At 38.6% G+C, this 19870-nt stretch overlaps 1 protein-coding gene across 2 annotated transcripts in view; it reads right to left on the minus strand.

The window, feature by feature from the left end:
• FNIP1 (folliculin interacting protein 1) overlaps window positions 1–19527 on the minus strand; it is a 155602-nt gene extending 136075 nt beyond the window's left edge. The window contains exon 1 of one of the 2 annotated variants that reach the window (XM_043587069.1): window positions 19326–19527. In XM_043587069.1, coding sequence (XP_043443004.1) covers window positions 19326–19417 — 92 coding nt within the window. In that variant the 5' untranslated portion in view covers window positions 19418–19527. The remainder of the gene's footprint in view (window positions 1–19325) is intronic. The other variant, XM_043587060.1, reaches the window with a different exon arrangement.
• Window positions 19528–19870: the final 343 nt, after the last annotated feature.

Here is a 19870-nt window from a genome sequence, read left to right on the forward strand (position 1 = left end):
TATACTGGGTCACAAAACAGCCCTTCATAAGTTTACAAGAATTGAAATTATACCATGCTTACTTTCAGACCACAATGCCATGAAGCTTGAAATCAACCACAGGAAAAAGTCTGGAAAACCTCCAAAAGCATGGAGGTTAAAGAACACCCTACTAACGAATGAGTGGGTCAACCAGGCAATTAGAGAAGAAATTAAAAAATATATGGAAACAAACGAAAATGAAAATACAACAATCCAAACGCTTTGGGACGCAGCAAAGGCAGTCCTGAGAGGAAAATACATTGCAATCCAGGCCTATCTCAAGAAACAAGAAAAATCCCAAATACAAAATCTAACAGCACACCTAAAGGAACTAGAAGCAGAACAGCAAAGGCAGCCTAAGCCCAGCAGAAGAAGAGAAATAATAAAGATCAGAGCAGAAATAAACAATATAGAAACTAAAAAAACTGTAGAGCAGATCAACGAAACCAAGAGTTGGTTTTTTGAAAAAATAAACAAAATTGACAAACCTCTAGCCAGGCTTCTCAAAAAGAAAAGGGAGATGACCCAAATAGATAAAATCATGAATGAAAATGGAATTATTACAACCAATCCCTCAGAGATACAAACAATTATCAGGGAATACTATGAAAACTTATATGCCAACAAATTGGACAACCTGGAAGAAATGGACAAATTCCTGAACACCCACACTCTTCCAAAACTCAATCAGGAGGAAATAGAAAGCTTGAACAGACCCATAACCAGCGAAGAAATTGAATCGGTTATCAAAAATCTCCCAACAAATAAGAGTCCAGGACCAGATGGCTTCCCAGGGGAGTTCTACCAGACGTTTAAAGCAGAGATAATACCTATCCTTCTCAAGCTATTCCAAGAAATAGAAAGGGAAGGAAAACTTCCAGACTCATTCTATGAAGCCAGTATTACTTTGATTCCTAAACCAGACAGAGACCCAGTAAAAAAAGAGAACTACAGGCCAATATCCCTGATGAATATGGATGCAAAAATTCTCAATAAGATACTAGCAAATCGAATTCAACGGCATATAAAAAGAATTATTCACCATGATCAAGTGGGATTCATTCCTGGGATGCAGGGCTGGTTCAACATTCGCAAATCAATCAACGTGATACATCACATTAACAAAAAAAGAGAGAAGAACCATATGATCCTGTCAATCGATGCAGAAAAGGCCTTCGACAAAATCCAGCACCCTTTCTTAATAAAAACCCTTGAGAAAGTCGGGATAGAAGGAACATACTTAAAGATCATAAAAGCCATTTATGAAAAGCCCACAGCTAACATCATCCTCAACGGGGAAAAACTGAGAGCTTTTTCCCTGAGATCAGGAACACGACAAGGATGCCCACTCTCACCGCTGCTGTTTAACATAGTGCTGGAAGTTCTAGCATCAGCAATCAGACAACAAAAGGAAATCAAAGGCATCAAAATTGGCAAAGATGAAGTCAAGCTTTCGCTTTTTGCAGATGACATGATATTATACATGGAAAATCCGATAGACTCCACCAAAAGTCTGCTAGAACTGATACAGGAATTCAGCAAAGTTGCAGGATACAAAATCAATGTACAGAAATCAGTTGCATTCTTATACACTAACAATGAAGCAACAGAAAGACAAATACAGAAACTGATCCCATTCACAATTGCACCAAGAAGCATAAAATACCTAGGAATAAATCTAACCAAAGATGTAAAGGATCTGTATGCTGAAAACTATAGAAAGCTTCTGAAGGAAATTGAAGAAGATTTAAAGAAATGGAAAGACATTCCCTGCTCATGGATTGGAAAAATAAATATTGTCAAAATGTCAATACTACCCAAAGCTATCTACACATTCAATGCAATCCCAATCAAAATTGCACCAGCATTCTTCTCGAAACTAGAACAAGCAATCCTAAAATTCATATGGAACCACAAAAGGCCCCGAATAGCCAAAGGAATTTTGAAGAAGAAGACCAAAGCAGGAGGCATCACAATCCCAGACTTTAGCCTCTACTACAAAGCTGTCATCATCAAGACAGCATGGTATTGGCACCAAAACAGACACATAGACCAATGGAATAGAATAGAAACCCCAGAACTAGACCCACAAACGTATGGCCAACTCATCTTTGACAAAGCAGGAAAGAACATCCAATGGAAAAAAGACAGCCTCTTTAACAAATGGTGCTGGGAGAACTGGACAGCAACATGCAGAAGGTGGAAACTAGACCACTTTCTCACACCATTCACAAAAATAAACTCAAAATGGATAAAGGACCTAAATGTGAGACAGGAAACCATCAAAACCTTAGAGGAGAAAGCAGGAAAAGACCTCTCTGACCTCAGCCGTAGCAATCTCTTACTCGACACATCCCCAAAGGCAAGGGAATTAAAAGCAAAAGTGAATTACTGGGACCTTATGAAGATAAAAAGCTTCTGCACAGCAAAGGAAACAACCAACAAAACTAAAAGGCAACCAACGGAATGGGAAAAGATATTCGCAAATGACATATCGGACAAAGGGCTAGTATCCAAAATCTATAAAGAGCTCACCAAACTCCACACCCGAAAAACAAATAACCCAGTGAAGAAATGGGCAGAAAACATGAATAGACACTTCTCTAAAGAAGACATCCGGATGGCCAACAGGCACATGAAAAGATGTTCAGCGTCGCTCCTTATCAGGGAAATACAAATCAAAACCACACTCAGGTATCACCTCACGCCAGTCAGAGTGGCCAAAATGAACAAATCAGGAGACTATAGATGCTGGAGAGGATGTGGAGAAACGGGAACCCTCTTGCACTGTTGGTGGGAATGCAAATTGGTGCAGCCGCTCTGGAAAGCAGTGTGGAGGTTCCTCAGAAAATTAAAAATAGACCTACCCTATGACCCAGCAATAGCACTGCTAGGAATTTATCCAAGGGATACAGGAGCACTGATGCATAGGGCCACTTGTACACCAATGTTCATAGCAGCACTCTCAACAATAGCCAAATTATGGAAAGAGCCTAAATGTCCATCAACTGATGAATGGATAAAGAAATTGTGGTTTATATACACAATGGAATATTACATGGCAATGAGAAAAAATGAAATATGGCCTTTTGTAGCAACGTGGATGGAACTGGAGAGTGTGATGCTAAGTGAAATAAGCCATACAGAGAAAGACAGATACCATATGGTCTCACTCTTATGTGGATCCTGAGAAACTTAACAGGAACCCATGGGGGAGGGGAAGGAAAAAAAAAAAAAAAAAGAGGTTAGAATGGGAGAGAGCCAAAGCATAAGAGACTGTTAAAAACTGAGAACAAACTGAGGGTTGATGGGGGGTGGGAGGGAGGAGAGGGTGGGTGATGGGTATTGAGGAGGGCACCTTTTGGGATGAGCACTGGGTGTTGTATGGAAACCAATTTGTCAATAAATTTCAGAAAAAAAAAAAATAAAAAATAAACAGGGATGGAGCATAAGGTAGTGAAAAAAAAATGAGCAATCAAGCATTCTTTGGAGGGTTTTGGTTTGAGCTAACAAAATTCAAAGAAACTAACCAGGATGAAGAAGACATGGTGGGAACGAGTACAGGGCGAGCACAAAGAGACTCCAAGGCTAGGTGTCTATGGGGGAAGCAGTTGGGATGAGCTACCCAGAAGTAGCATCTGAATTGGCATATAAAGGAATCAGACATGTGACTCCTAATGAGAACATTCTACCTCGTCAGAGGGAATAATACTTATTAAGGCTCAGAATTAAAAGATTAGCTCCATGTATTTCAGAATCTGAATTTATATATTCTATGGACAAGTGGTAAAGAAAATGACTGCTGCAAGTGCACCACCACCAAGTACGCAATTTTGTAAAATGTGTATACTGACTCACTGAAACCACAGATCTTCCAGTTTGGGACAATCCTTCAGCAAATTATTTCCTAGCAATTACAAGGTTTTCATAATCTAAAACACTTACGGTTGATTTATAACAATATTCTATAACAATTTAGTATTATTGTTTTCTGTGTCTTAATTTCTCTATCAAGTATTTTACACCCTTGTAAATAAACACCAGGAAAGAAAAAAAAAAAAAAAAGGATATAAAATATAATATGGGGCACCTGGGTGGCTCAGTCAGTTGGGCATCTGACTCTTGATCTCAGCTCAGGTCATGATCTCATGTTTCATAAGTTCAAGCCCCATGTCAGGCTCTTCACTGACAGCGTGGAGCCTGCTTGGAATTCTCTCTCCCTTGCTCTCTGCCCCTACCCCACTCATCCTCTCTCTTTCTCTCTCTCTCTCTCTCTTCCTATCCCTCCCTCCATCCCTCCCTCAAGAAAAATGAATAAATGTAAAAAAAAATTTTTTTTTTTAAATACAATAACAAGAGCACCTGAGTGGCTCAATCGGTTAAGCATCCAACTTCGGCTCAGGTCATGATCTTGCCATTCTTGAGTTCAAGCGCCATATCAGGCTCTGTGGTGACAGCTCAGAGCCTGGAACCTGTTTCAGATTCTGTGTCTCCCTCTCTCTCTCTGCCCCTCCCCTGCTAGCGCTCTCTCTCTCTCTCTCAAAAGTAAATAAACATTAAAAAAAAAATACAATAACATACTCTTAAAACATGGGGAGAAAAGGAAAGAATGGGTTCAAACTTAAATGACCATCAACTTATTATATAGACTGCTATATGCATTAGAGGTTATATAAAAAACTAACGGCAACCATTTGTCAAAAACCACTAATAAATATGCAAAGAATAAAATGAAAACAATCAAAATATATCACTTAAAAATCAAAAAACCATGAAATAAAGACAAGAAATGAAAAAAATCTACAGAAACCACAAAATAAGCAATAATATGGCAATAAATGCATAACTAGCAATAATTATTTTGAATGTAAATGGACTAAATTCTCCCCTCAAAAGACACACGGTGATAAAATGGATTAAAAAAAAACAAGACCCATCTATATGCTGCCTACAAGAGACCCATTTTAGACTATATACACCTGCAGATTTAAAGTGAGGGTATGGAGAAACATCTATCATGGAAATATGTATCAAAGGGAAACCAGAGTAACAAAGCTTATATCAAACAAAATAGACTTCAAAACAAAGACAGTAACAAGAGACAAAAAAGGACACTATATAATAATAAAGAAGATAATCCAACAAGAAGATCTAACAACTGTAAATATTAATGCACTCAACCAACAGAGGAGCACCTAAATACATAAAACAGCAAATAAAAAATAAATAAAATAAAGGAACTAGTTGATAATAATACAATAATGCTAGGGGACTTTAACACCCTGCTTACATTAATAGACAGATTATCTAAACAGAACATCAACAAGTAAACAATGGCTCTGAATGACACACAGGAACAGATGAATTTAACAAATATATTCAGAACATTCCATTGCAAAACAGCATAATGCACATTCTATTCAAACACACACAGAACATTCTCCAGAACAGATCACATATTAGCCCGCAAAACAAACCTCAACAAATTAAAGAGGACTGAAATCATACCATGCATATTGTCTGGCCATAATGCTATGAAACTAGAAGTCAACCACAAGAAAAAATCTAGAAAGATCACAAACACATGAAGGTTAAATAACATGCTACTAAACAATGAATAAGTCAACAAAGAAACAAAGAAGAAATAAAAAAAAATATGGAAACAAATAAAAATGAAGACACAACAGTCCAAAACCTCTAGGATGCAGCAAAAGTGGTTCTAAGAGGGAAGTTTATACAACACAGGCCTACCTTAAGAAGCAAGAAAAATTTCAAACACACAGCTTAACCTTATACCTCAACAAACTAGAAAAAGAACAACAAAAAAACCTAAAACCAGCAGAATGAAGAAAATAATAAAGATGAGAGCAAAAATAAATCACACAGAAACTAAAATAACAATACAACAGATCAGTGAAACCAAGAGCTGGTTCTTTGGGAAAAAAAAAAATCAATAAAATTAATAAAGCTCCAGCCAAACTTTTCAAGAAAAAGAGTAAGGGCTCAAATAAAATCACAAATGAGAGAGAAGAAGTAACCAACACCATAGAAAAACAAACAGAGAATATTATGAAAAACTATATGCCAACAAATTGGATGACCTAGAAGAAAAGGGTAAAAACATACAAACTATCAAAACTTAAACAGGAGGAAACAGAAAATTGAACCAACCAATGACCAGAAAAGAAACTGAGTCAGTAATACAAAAAATCCCAACAAACAAAAGTCCAGGACTAGACGGCTATAAAAAAGAGCTAACACCTATTCTTCTTAAACTCTTCCAAAAATTAGAAGAGGAAGGAAAACTTTCAAATTCATTCTGAGGTCAGCATTACCCTGATACCAAAACCAGATAAAAGATACCACTAAAAAGGAGAACTACAGGCCAATATCCCTAATGAACAGAGATGCAAAAATTCTCAGTAAAACACCAGCAAACCAAATTAAACAATTCATTTTAAAAATCACCACAGTCGGGGCGCCTGGGTGGCGCAGTCAGTTAAGCGTCCGACTTCAGCCAGGTCACGATCTCGCGGTCCGTGAGTTCGAGCCCCGCGTCAGGCTCTGGGCTGATGGCTCAGAGCCTGGAGCCTGTTTCCGATTCTGTGTCTCCCTCTCTCTCTGCCCCTCCCCTGTTCATGCTCTGTCTCTCTCTGTCCCAAAAATAAATAAAACGTTGAAAAAAAAAATTTTTTTTTTAAAAATAAAAATCACCACAGTCAAGGGGTTGCAAGTGTGTTTCAATATTCACAAATCAATGAGTGTGATACATCACATCAACAGGAGATAAGATAAAAGCCACGTGATCATTACAATAGAAGCAGAAAAACCAGTTGACAAAGTACAACATCCATTCGTGATAAAAAAAAAAAAAACTCTCAACAAAACAGGTTTAGAGTAAACATACCTCAACATAATAAAGACCATCTATTAAAAAACCCAGAGTTACCATTATCCTTAATAAGGGAAAAATAGCTTTTCCTCTAAGTTCAGGAAGAAGACAAGGAGGTCCACTCTCACCACTTTTAATCACCTGGGTTTAGAGGTCAGGTTTAGAATCTTGCAGTTCGTGAGTTCAAGCCCCACACCAGGCTCACTGCTGTCAGTGCAGAGCCCACTTCAGATGCTGTGTCCCTCTCTGCCTCTCCCCTGCTCATGCTTGCACTCTCTCCCTCTCTCTCAAAAATAAACATTAAAAATAATTTAAAAAATGAAACAATCAACAAAACAATCAACAGCTAAGGAAACAATCAGCAAACCTAAAAGGCAACTGACAGAATGCGAGAAGATATTTGCAAATGACATACCTGATAAAGGGTTAGCATCCAAAATATACAAAGAACTTATAAAACTTAACACCCAAAAAACCAATAATCCAACTTAAAATAGGTAGAAGACATGAAAAGACATTTCTCCAAAGGAGACATACAGATGGCCAACAGACACATGAAAAGATGCTCAACATCATTCATCATTAGGGAAATGCACATCAAAACAACAGTAAGATATCACCTCATACCTGTCATATGACTAACATCAACAACACAAGAAACAATAGGTGTTGGCCATGATGCTGAGAAAGGGGAACTCTGCTGCACTGTTTTGGGGAATGCAAACTGGTTCAGCCACTCTGGAAAAGAGTGGAGGTTCCTCAAAAAGTTAAAAATAGAACTACCCTATGATCCAACAACTGCACTACTGGTTATTTACCCAAAGAATACAAAAATACTGATTCAAAGGGATACGTGCACCCCTGTTTATGGCAGCATTATTTGCAATAGCCAAGATATGGAAACAGCCCAAGGATCCAAGTGGAAGATTGTAAGCTTCTAGGGATTTATCCATCTCTTCTAGGTTGTTCAATTTATTGATGTATAATTGTTCACAGTAGTTTTTTTCTGATTTTTTGCATTCTGTAATATCAGTTGTAACTTCTCTCTCATTTCTGATTTCATTCATGTGAGCCATCTTTTTTTCTCTTAGGAAGTCTAGCTAAATGTTTGTCATTTTTATCTTTCCAAAGAACCAGTTCTTAGCATCACTGATCTTTTCTATTGTCTTTTTGTCTCCACCTCATTGATACCCACTCAGATCTTTATTATTTCCTTCCTTCCACTTACTTGGGTATCACTTGTTCTTTTTTTTCTATTTCCTTTACATGTAAAGTTAGATTGTTTGAGATTTTTCATGTTTCTTGAGGCAGGTCTTTCTTGCTATGAAATTCCCTTCTATAACCACTTCTGTTGCATCCCAAAGATTTTGATATATCATATTTCGGTTTTCATTTGTCTCTAGATATTCTTTTATTTCTCCTTTGATTTCCTCAATCACATTTTTATGGTTTTTCCATTTTTCTTCTTGTAATTGATTTCCGGTTTTATATTACTGTGGTTGAAAAAATGCTTATATGCTTTCAATTTTCTTGAACTTATTCGGAGTTGTTCTGGGACCTAATGTGATCTATCCTGGAAAATGTTTCATGTGGACTTGACAAGAATGTGTATTCTGCAACTTTTGGATGGCATGTTCTCTCTATATATCTATTAAATCCATCTGGTCTAACATATCATTTAAAACCAATGTTTCCTTATCAGTATCGTCTAGATTATCTATCCATTGACATAAGTGGGGTATTAATGTTGCCTACTATTATTCTGTGGTCAATTTCTCTCATCAAGTCTTTCAATATGTGCTTTATGTATTTTAGTGCTTCTATGCCAAGCACATATATGTTTATAAATGCTGTATCTTCTTGCTAAATTAACCACTTTATCATTATGCATTGCTCCTGTCTTTTATTACATTCTTTGTTTTCAAGTCCTTTTTTTTTTTTTAATGAAATTTATTGACAAATTGGTTTCCATACAACACCCAGTGCTCATCCCAAAAGGTGCCCTCCTCAATACCCATCACCCACCCTCTCCTCCCTCCCACCCCCCATCAACCCTCAGTTTGTTCTCAGTTTTTAACAGTCTCTTATGCTTTGGCTCTCTCCCATTCTAACCTCTTTTTTTTCTTTTTTCCTTCCCCTCCCCCATGGGTTCCTGTTAAGTTTCTCAGGATCCACATAAGAGTGAAACCGTATGGTATCTGTCTTTCTCTGTATGGCTTATTTCACTTAGCATCACACTCTCCAGTTCCATCCACGTTGCTACAAAAGGCCATATTTCATTTTTTCTCATTGCCACGTAATATTCCATTGTGTATATAAACCACAATTTCTTTATCCATTCCATTTTGATAGAAGGACAACTACGTCAGCTTTGTTTTCATCTCCATTTGCATGGAATATCTTTTTCCATCCCTCTATTTTCAGTCTCTGTGTGTCCTTATTCTGGAGTGAGTCTCTTATAGGCAGCATACAGATAAGTCTTTTTTAAAATCCTCTGAGCCACTCTATGTCTTTGGGTTGGTAAATTAGTTCATTTACACTTAAAGTAATTATTGATAGGTGTGTATTTATTGCCACTTTATTAACTGTTTTATGGTTGTTTTTGTAATTCCTCTCTGTTCTTCTCTTTTTTTCTTCACTCTTGGTAACTTTCTTGATAATTTCTTATTGTTATGTTTAGATTCCTTTCTCATTTTCTTTTATACGTTTACTACAAGGTTTTGCTTTGTGATTACCATGAAGTTCTCATATAACATCCTCTATACAACAGTCTATTTTGAGTTGATAGTAACTTACATTTGAATATATTCCAAAAATGTACATTTTTATTCTTCCACAATGTTTTATGTTTTTGATATTGCAGCTTACACATTTTTATTTTATGTATCCCTGAGTAAGTTATTGTAGTCTTAGTTTCATCTCTTGATATTCATACTAGTTTTATGTGATTAAGCCACTACCTTTACTGTATATTTATATTTTCCAATGAGATTTTAGCTTTACTATGTTTATCATTAATTTTTATCATAATTAATTAGCCATTTATTTTCCCCTTAAAGAAATCCCTTCAGCATTTCTTATAAAGCTGGTTGCTGGTAATGAACTCTATCAGCTTTTGCTTATTGGAAAAAATCCTATTCTAAAATATAACCTTGGGGCATCTGGGTGACTCAGTCAGTTAAGCATCCGACTTCAACTCAGGTCATGATCTCGCGATTCGTGAGTTCAAGCCCCACATCGGGCTCTGTGCTGACAGCTCAGAGCCTGGAGCCTTCTTCAGATTCTGTATCTCCCCCTCTCTCTGCTCCTCCCCTGCTCGCATTCTCTCTCTCCCTCAAAATAAATAAACATTTAAAAAAAAATTTTTTAAAGATAACCTTGCTAGGTAGTGAATTCTTAATTGCAGGTTTTCTCCTTTCAGTACTTTGAATAGGTCACACCATGCTCTTCTAGCCTAGAAAGTTTCTGCTGAAAAATCTGCCTCTAGTACTATGGGGTTTCCCTCGTATAGAGCATTGTTTTTCTCTTGCTGCTTTTCAACGTGTTTTTTTGTTGTTTTTTTTGGGGGGGACAAAGAGAGACAGAGCATGAACGGGGGAGGGGCAGAGAGAGAGGGAGACACAGAATCGGAAACAGGCTCCAGGCTCCGAGCCATCAGCCCAGAGCCCGACGCGGGGCTCGAACTCACGGACTGCGAGATCGTGACCTGGCTGAAGTCGGATGCTTAACCGACTGCGCCACCCAGGCGCCCCTCTCTTGCTGCTTTTAAGTCTCTCTTTAACTTTTGACATTTTAATTATAATGTGTTTCGGTGTGATCTCTTTATCTTATTTAGAATTCTCTGGGATTCCTGGGCCTGAGTGTCTGTTTCCTAACCCAGAATGAGGAAGTTTTCAGCCATTATTTCTTCAAGCAATTGTTCTGCTCCTTTCTCTCTCTCCTTCTAGGGTCCCTATAACGTGGATGTTATTCTGCTTGATGTTGTTGCAAAGTTCCCTTAAGGCATCTTCACTTTTAAAAATTCTTTTTGCTGCTGTCTAGGTAACTTTTCGTTGCTTTGTCTTCTAGCACACTGATTCATTCTTCTGCTTCATCCAGTTTGATGATAAACTCCTCTAATATATTTTCCAGTTCAGTTTCTGTATTCTTCAACTCTGTGACTTCTTTTTGCTCCTTTCTTTGTATATTTTTTGTATATTTTGTATATGTTATACAAAATATATTTTGTATATTTTTTGAAGTTTTCACTGTGTTCATTCATTTCCCTTTTGAGTTTAGTGATCATATTTATAACCATTACTTTGAACTCTTTATCAAGTAGATTACTTACCTCCGCCTCAGTGAAGTCTTTTTCTGAGATTCTGTCTTGTTCTTTTGTCTAGAACATATTTTTCTAACTATTCATTTTACCCAATTCTAATTCTTCACATTAGGTGAAATAGCTACCTCTCACAGTCTTAAAGAAATGGCCTTTTGTAAGAAATGACATGTGGGGCCCAGAAGCTCAAACCCCCTTCCACCCGGCAACCAGAGCTAGGCACTTAACGGGCACCCCCCATGTGGGCTGAATACAACATCTGGATATGACAAAGCTGCAGCTACAATGTGGGGAGTGGGGTGTACTTACCCAGACAGCTGTGGCACAGAGGTGCAGGGTACTTGCCCAGCCAGCTATAGTGCAGCTGCAGCTCAGGGGGTGTGAGATGCTTGCAGGCTGACTGTGATATGGCACATGGGGGGTGGAGCACACCCACCTGCACTAACAGGTTAGGACATTGCCAAAGTGGTGCTCACAAATGCTGGCATTTACAAGAGAGACTGAGATGACAAAAATAGCACCCACCAGCAATTCTGTGGCCAGAGAGAGTACCAACAGATTCCTGCCCTTCTGGCAGTCCCTTTAAGAATAAAGACTAAGACTTTCTCCTTCACATATGGTCCAGGTGCTTTTCAATCTGCTCATTTTTTGCTAGCTCCTAGGGTGAGTGAGTCTGCCTACAAGACCTTTAAGAGGAGGTTCTCCATTTCCTACAGTTCAATGGTTCTCCTGGACATAGTCTCCACTGGTCTTACACTTTGGGGACTTGTTTCTATAGTGCAGAATCCAAGGGTTGGGGTACCTGATGTGGAGCACAAAACACTTGCTCCTCAGGGGAAAGATTTTTAGGATCCCTCCTGATTGCAGGTCAGTGTAAGGTCAGGGCCGGGATTTCTGGCAAGAGTGTTATCTCTGCCTCGCCTACTCATCTCAATGTGGCCCTTTTGTTCTTTGCCGTGGAAGAACTGTTTGTCTGGTTTTCAGAACTTTTCCAGAGGAAGTTATTTCAAATGTAGCTATAGATTTGCTGTGTCCAGTGAGAGAAGGTGAGTTCAGGATCTTCCCACACCTCTATCTTAAAATGTCCCTTTGAGGTCCAAGTTTTACAATCTGAATACTGAAGCTGTATTTCAATCACCTATTTTCCTTCAGTAAACATGGTTCTGAAAAATAAATCTAATACTACTACTTAGAGACAGAAAAGCAAAACAAGTTAACAATAAAATATGTTTGCAATTCTCTGCAAAGTTAGACTCTTATGACCAAATATTACTGCCAAAGAGCATTAACATGTAATTACTTACAATTCTCAGCTTCTCGCTTTAATAAGAAAAGTATGATCCCACAGGATTCTCTGTAAAGACTATTAAAACTTTCTACTATTTCTAATATAGAATTAAAAGGTACGATTTATGGAAAAGTGGTATTTTTTAAATAACAAAAGCCCTTGTAAATGCAGCAAATATTTAGAAAGCACAGTGAAAAAAACCAAAATTTCTCAAATGCAATTCTTACAAATATTGACATTAAAAAGCCAGCTTAAGAACTTCAGAAGCTTAAAATGTGACACAAAATCAGAATACTGAAAGTGAAAAACATAACAAAGCATTAAAGAAGGTTTCGCCTACAAAAATAAAAAGCGTTAGCAGTGAAGCCATTTTTCACCTCATTTACTCCACATCTATCTTTCTCCCCTAAACATGCTCATCTCAAAAAAAAAAAAAAAAAATTAAGGTCACTAATTATCTCCAACATGACAAATCCAATAGATACTTTTCTCTTGGTCATCTCACAAGACCTGTCAGCAACCAGCATACAAAAGAGTTCATCATACCATCCTTCTTCAAACACTTCCCCCTTGGAGCTTTCCTAACACCACACACCCCTGGCTTTCCCATGGTTTCTCGTGCCATTTTCTTCTGTAGAAAAGACTTTCTTCTCCTACATCTGTACTTTTAAAATTTCTTCAGAGCAAAGCCCTGTTCTTTCCAATACCCAATCTACACCTTTTCCTAGATGATCTCATCCCTCCCCTTAGTTTTAATATTAACCATAAACCCAAATTCCTATCTCCAGTCACAACTCTATTGTGAATCAACCTCTGCCATGAATTCTCGATTTACTTCATTGAACTGTCAACTGGACATCTCGAAGTGGATATCTCAGTGGCAAGTAAAACTAGACCAAATGTCCAAAATAGAACTTTTGACTCTCCCTCTGCCTTTGAAATTATTTCATACATACATTCTACATATATTTACTAAGCATATGTTCAGGCACTGTGCTGTATATTGGCACAACAATGTGAACTTGGGGGAGATGGATGGTAAGTTGTAAAAAGAGCTGTGATGAATATAAATCATGCCTTATGATACAGAATAAGGGGGGAAAGCTGCTGCTGATACACTAGTCAAAACATGCCTCTACAATCTTGTATCTTCTCCCTCAAAAAATGGCACCAATCTAAAGGCTCCAGGCAGAAACCTAGGTATCTGTTTCCCACAAACAATCCAACAGGCGGCTCTACAGGGTTCTAACTCTAAACCCACCTTGAAGTTGAAGAGAACACAAGCAAGCAAAAAAGAGAGATATGGACACATAATGACAATTTTAACAGATATCACGGTAGGAAATGCATTAAGCTATGGGAGAAAACTGCAGCGAAACCCAACTCAGTCTGGGAGAAATCAGAAAAAGCTTCCTGGAGGAAGGACAATTAGGATAAATGATCACTAAAAAAATGCCAATCAAAAAAGATATACACGACTATGTCAAGAACAGAGAATAGGACAGCATAGCACATCAGAGAATCTAAAACATGTCCAAGGTGATAAAATCATAGAAGAGGGAGAGGGGATTAAGAAAAGGCCAAAGGAAAGCAGAAATTATCAAAGATTAAAAAGATCATGGCACAAGGGCACAGAAGTCAACTTGAAAAGTCTTCTATGGGCCAAATACGGGACAATTTGGACTATAAGGAATTAAAATACATCAAAATCCAGAAGCTTGTGATGACAAAAAATGAAAATTAAAGTGAAAACTTTCACCGAACAATTCATTATAAATTATTCTGACAAATGATAAAGGCAAACAATCAAATATATGTTACCTTTCCTATAGCAAAGAGTAGCCAAATAGGTGGTAAGAGAAATCTCTTCCAGGAAATAAATGTGGGAAGAATTAAAGAATCAGGATATCACCATTTCACAATTCCTAACAAGATAGAGGATTCAGACAATAATCAACAAAAGATGCTAAAACCATTCAGGAAAGGAGAATCTTATAATAGAAAAACAAGGCTGATACAATGTGAAATTACTCATCAATCTAAGCATCACTAAAAGGGGGACAACTTGACACTATGTAATTCTAATCGAAAGGAAGTATACGAAAAACATCTATGGTATATTTTTATTAAAAAAAAACAAACAAACCTGGACCTGAATCTAATAAAGTATCTAACTACCAGTTCTCAGGAAATAGATAATAAGCTAAAGCAGTGGTCCTCAATCTTGAGCATGAGAATAACCTGGAAGGAACTGGTTAAAACACACATTGCTGGGAAGCACTGAATTAAAGAAACCCATAAGAAAGCAAACATAAAGAATGTGGGAAATTTTAAAGGAAAAATAACCCAATTTCAGCAACAAATCCTATTTTAAAAGGGTGAGAGGGATGTTATAGAATCAAAATTACTTAAGCAACGTAACTGCAAATATAATATACAGACCCTTTTAAGATTCTAATCCAAACAAAGCCACTGCAAAAAGACATACTGAAACAACTAAGAAAATATTAATATAGCCTAAGAATAGATAATATTAAGAAATATCTACAATAATAGAATAATGGCTATGTTTTTAAAAATGACTTTAAGGGGCGCCTGGGTGGCGCAGTCGGTTAAGCGTCCGACTTCAGCCAGGTCACGATCTCGCGGTCCTTGAGTTCGAGCCCCGCGTCGGGCTCTGGGCTGATGGCTCAGAGCCTGGAGCCTGTTTCCGATTCTGTGTCTCCCTCTCTCTCTGCCCCTCCCCCGTTCATGCTCTGTCTCTCTCTGTCCCAAAAATAAATAAACATTGAAAAAAAAAAATTTAAAAAAAAAAAAAAATGACTTTAAGTTAATTTAAAAACAAGGTCAAGGCTAGAAACTTTGCAAAAGCCACACAATATACAGCCACTTTAAGGAGCTTGGGCCCAAACAGAATGGTTTTACACATAAACATGGAATCATCATAGCACAACAACTTCTGGTTTCTGAATGTCATGTGCTAATAAGCATTGCATTAAGTACTTAACCATGACTTATCTCTTTGAATCCTTAAAATAACTCTGTAATGCAGATATTAAATTCTATAACACTTTGCATGCTGATCATAATCAGAATTAGCATTTGTAAAGGATGAAACATTGAGAATAGTCTGGAGAAAGGCAAGAGGAACAGAAAAAAGAACAATTAAGAGATTGTTACAGCAGGGTAAGAATTTCTGATACACACAGGAAGAGCAAAAGTTCACGTATTAAGAATAAAACAAAAATACACAATTTTTTAACTAAACATTAATTATGTCCTACAGACATTTAGCTCTGAAACAAACTTCTTCTCCAAAGTAGACTTCTTCTCAGAAATTTTATTTTTAAATTAAAGCAATCATTTCATATGCACTATAGTTATTGGACTTACACTTAATTCTTCCATTGCAAAGTGGTGTGATGGAGAAAACATAAAACTATTCATTTTCCTAAAAGAAACTTCTTCCCCAAATTCTCCAAACTATGAAACAAGTTATTGTTTTAATTCTACAAATCACTGAAATAATATCCCTGTGATATTTTTCACACTCATCTCCGGCTCAAGAAGCTTAGATAAGCACACAATATTTTAAGGCTCCTAAAGCTTCATATCACAAGTTTCTCCTATCCTAGAGCCCTACTGTGACTTATTACCACTGTGCCTTGTATATTGTTAACTCTAGAAACTGACTCTTAGACGCTGACCTATGGTTAGTTGCCAATGGCTAACAGTGTCCAAGTCAGATTTAACAACTTAAGCTGACTAAAACAAAACAAAACCAAAAAAGGATTCTAGAAAGGAAAGCATGATATACTGGAATGAAATTTTAATCTACTCTAAAACCTGAGTTACATCATTTGTTATTAGGGAAATGCAAATCAAAACCACAATAAGATTCCACTACATCCACTAAAATGGCTATAATCAGAAAGACTCAAAAATGGTCAACACGGTAAATATTGTTGGTGTTTTTTACAATACAAAAAAAAAAAAAAAAACCTTTGAAAGACCAGCAATATCAGCTTTTGGAGAGGATAGAGTAACTGTAACCTTCACACACTGCCGGTGGGAAAACAAAATGGTACAATTACTTCAGAAAAGTTTAGCAATTTTTAAAAAAAATTTCTTTCCTTTTTGAAGGTCACTTATTTATTTCGAGAGAGAGAGAGTGCATAGGCACGAGTGGGGGAGTGGCAGAGAGAGAAAGGACAGAGAATCTCCCAAGCAGGCTCCATGCTGTTGGGACAGAGATGGATGCAGGGCTGGATCTCATGACCCTGAGACCATGACCTGAGCCAAGATCGAGAGTTGGACGACCAACTAACCAAGCGACCCAGGCACCCCAAGTTTTTAAAAAGTTAAGCATATACCTAGCATGTGACCCAGCAATCCCACTCCTAGGTAACCATCCAGGAGATATGAAAACATATGTCTGCATAAAGATTTGTACACAAATGTTCATAGCAGCATTGTTCATCACAGCCCAAATCTGGAAACAACCCAAATGTTTGCCAGTTGGTAGTGAATGGATAAACATATTTTGGTACATCCATACAATGGAATACTACTCAGCAACAAAATAGAAAGAACTACTGATAAGTGCAACTTAGATGAATCTCAAAATCATCACTCTGATTTAAAACAAGCCAGACAGATTTATAAGAAATCTGTCTTATATGATCACATATGTCTTAAATGATCACATTTATAAGAAATTTTAGAAAAGTCAAACCTTTTGTCATTAGAGCAGATAAGGGACTGCCTTGAGTGACAATAGTTTAAGAATGGACTGCAAAGAGGCTTAAGGGAACTTTCTGGGGATGGAAGTATTCTAAAACTTCACTGGGGTAGTGAGTACAAAACTGTGTACATATAACAAAATTCACAGAACTGTGCTCTTAGAATGGCTCAATTTCATTGCATGTAAATTATAGCCCAGTGAAGTTGTTTAAAAAAAAAATACCTGGGCTAACTAGATATACAAGTTACTAGCTGTGTAAATGTTAGTTTTCATTTTCTCACATTTACACTTGTACACATTTTATTTTTAAAAGCAATCATTTCTAAATTTTACTGCACTTATTGGGCTTACACATAATTCTTACTTCCACTGGAAAAAGGATCACATAGTTATCTATATTGCTACTTGGTCTATCTCACAAGGTTGTTGTGAAATATCACATGAGATAACTAATGAGAAAGTGCTTTGGCAACTCTAAAGTACTATTACACAACTGTATAGTAGGCTTTACATTTTTTAAAAATAGACAGGAAAATTTTTTTTCACGAGTGAGTGACTTGAGACCCTTGGAAACCTGAGTACCCCAAAGTCAATCTTTGCCCAGAAATGGAAAGCCTAATCAAGTGTCACCTTTATAATATTCTCAACCTGCTTTCTACTGACTCCTGATTTACTGGATGTCTCAATGGAGTATTAACTAGACTACAGTTTCATCTTTCAAAAGAAAATCAGGAAAGAAATGTTTTTTAAAAGTTATTAGATGAGCATGGCAAGGCATTTATTTCCAAGTGCAAAAGACCCAAACCTAGCAAAACATCTTTTACTAAATAAACACCTTTCCAAAATGTCCATACTGAGATTTTTCTTCCTCTAAAAGTCAGTGAATTTCTTTCCATTTAATACTACAATTCCACATGTATTACTCAATGTTTAATAATGTGACCTTCATTACAAAGAGAGTGAACAATTTTAAGAATATCAAAACCTTGTACCAGTGTGGTACAGTCATTTCAAACTTTTGCCTGTTGCAAAATTTAACAGACTCTCATTTTTTCCTACTACTACTGAACAACTGGGCTCTCTGCTGTCCTACCAGGTTTGAGTGCTACGTGACATTTAGCCCAGTTATATTTACAAGTTTCCACACCGCAGCAAGTATGAAGGCTATGTGAAAGACATAACCTCTTCTTCAAATGCGGTTTGGAGACAAAATTTTACCTTGAATTCACGTTTCTATTACATTAAATCTTACAATTCTACTAAGTTTTTTCTGCCAGCAACAGGTAGTGCAACCAAAAATGAACAAAGCCTGTAATACCACAAAAGATTTTGCTATCGTTTTCAATTTTTAGACTTATTTTTGGTAAATTCTAACGGGATGATTCGATGGTCAATTCTAAGACCGTGCTTCATCTGAATCAGTCCAGTCAGTAGTAACCATAACCTCTTAGGTTTCATCTTTCTCCTTCGATAACACTAAGATCGCTCGTTCCGGCAACTGCACACCTCCAGTATACGTTTCCAAGAAACCTGAAAGAATGGCACCTTGCCTACTTGCTCCTCTAGTCTTCTACCCTCAGAAGGTTGCCCAAAACGTGCAGCTCTCTCCACAACAGCGAGTAAGGGGAATGGAACACCCAGAGGGCGACTTGGTCGCTAGGAGGAGGGGAGAACTTCTCAGCCCAGAGGACGGAGGCTGAGATCCAACCCAGCCCGCTCCCAACTCTACTCGCTTCCAGGAAGGAGTGTGGACCCTACGCTCAGGCCGCGGTGGTCGGTGGGGAAGGCACAGCCGCGCGTGGAAGTCGGGCAGGACATAAACAAACAGACCGGGAGGTGGGGGAAGGGGCCAGCGGAGGGATAGGGGTGGTGGGGAGGCAGGACCTCGCTCTAGCCCTCTAGCACAAGTCCCCAGCTGCCCAGCCCCGCCTCACTGAGGCCCAGGTCCAAGTACCCGTGCAGCAATGCCGCGCGGACACGAACACCGAAGGCCCCTGCACATCTGGAGCCCCAAGCCCACAAGGCCATCGGCTCCGCGCCCCCCCGCCCCGCAGCGCCCTACCTGAACGCGCAATCTGGGTCTCGAGCGTCCCGACCGGGCGCGCCCAGCCCGCTCCTCTTGCTGAAGAGCTTCTGGAACAGCGTAGGGGCCATGCTGACCACGGCCAGATCAGGGTTGTTCCTTAGGGCGATTGCTAGGCCCCCGCTCCTAGAGCCGCCCCGCCACCCCCATGAGCGCCTCAGTCATATGACAGAAATTAGTCACTTCAAACGGCCACGGCGCGCGGGGCGGGGCGCGAGGCAAGACCGGCGTCCATTGGCTGGCGGTGAGCCGCATCACGTGGCGGCGCGCAGAGCAGGGGGCAAGGCGGGGGCGTGGGGCGGAGCTGGCCCCCATAGGCTAACGAGTGGATTCCCTCACGTGGCAGCTCACGGGGCGGGGTGTGCGCGGAAAGGAGGGGAGGGGCGGGGAATAGAGGTGGTTGGGGAAGTGAAGGGGGAACGAGCTCGGGTCACGGTCCTTCTCCGTGACGTTGGCTGCTGCTATCTGAGGCTACGATTCCCGGGACTTTGCGATGCAGAAGGCTTCGGCTCCCTGCACCCACG

Source organism: Prionailurus bengalensis, chromosome A1 (assembly GCF_016509475.1).
Source record: "Prionailurus bengalensis isolate Pbe53 chromosome A1, Fcat_Pben_1.1_paternal_pri, whole genome shotgun sequence".
Classification (NCBI taxonomy): domain Eukaryota; kingdom Metazoa; phylum Chordata; class Mammalia; order Carnivora; family Felidae; genus Prionailurus; species Prionailurus bengalensis.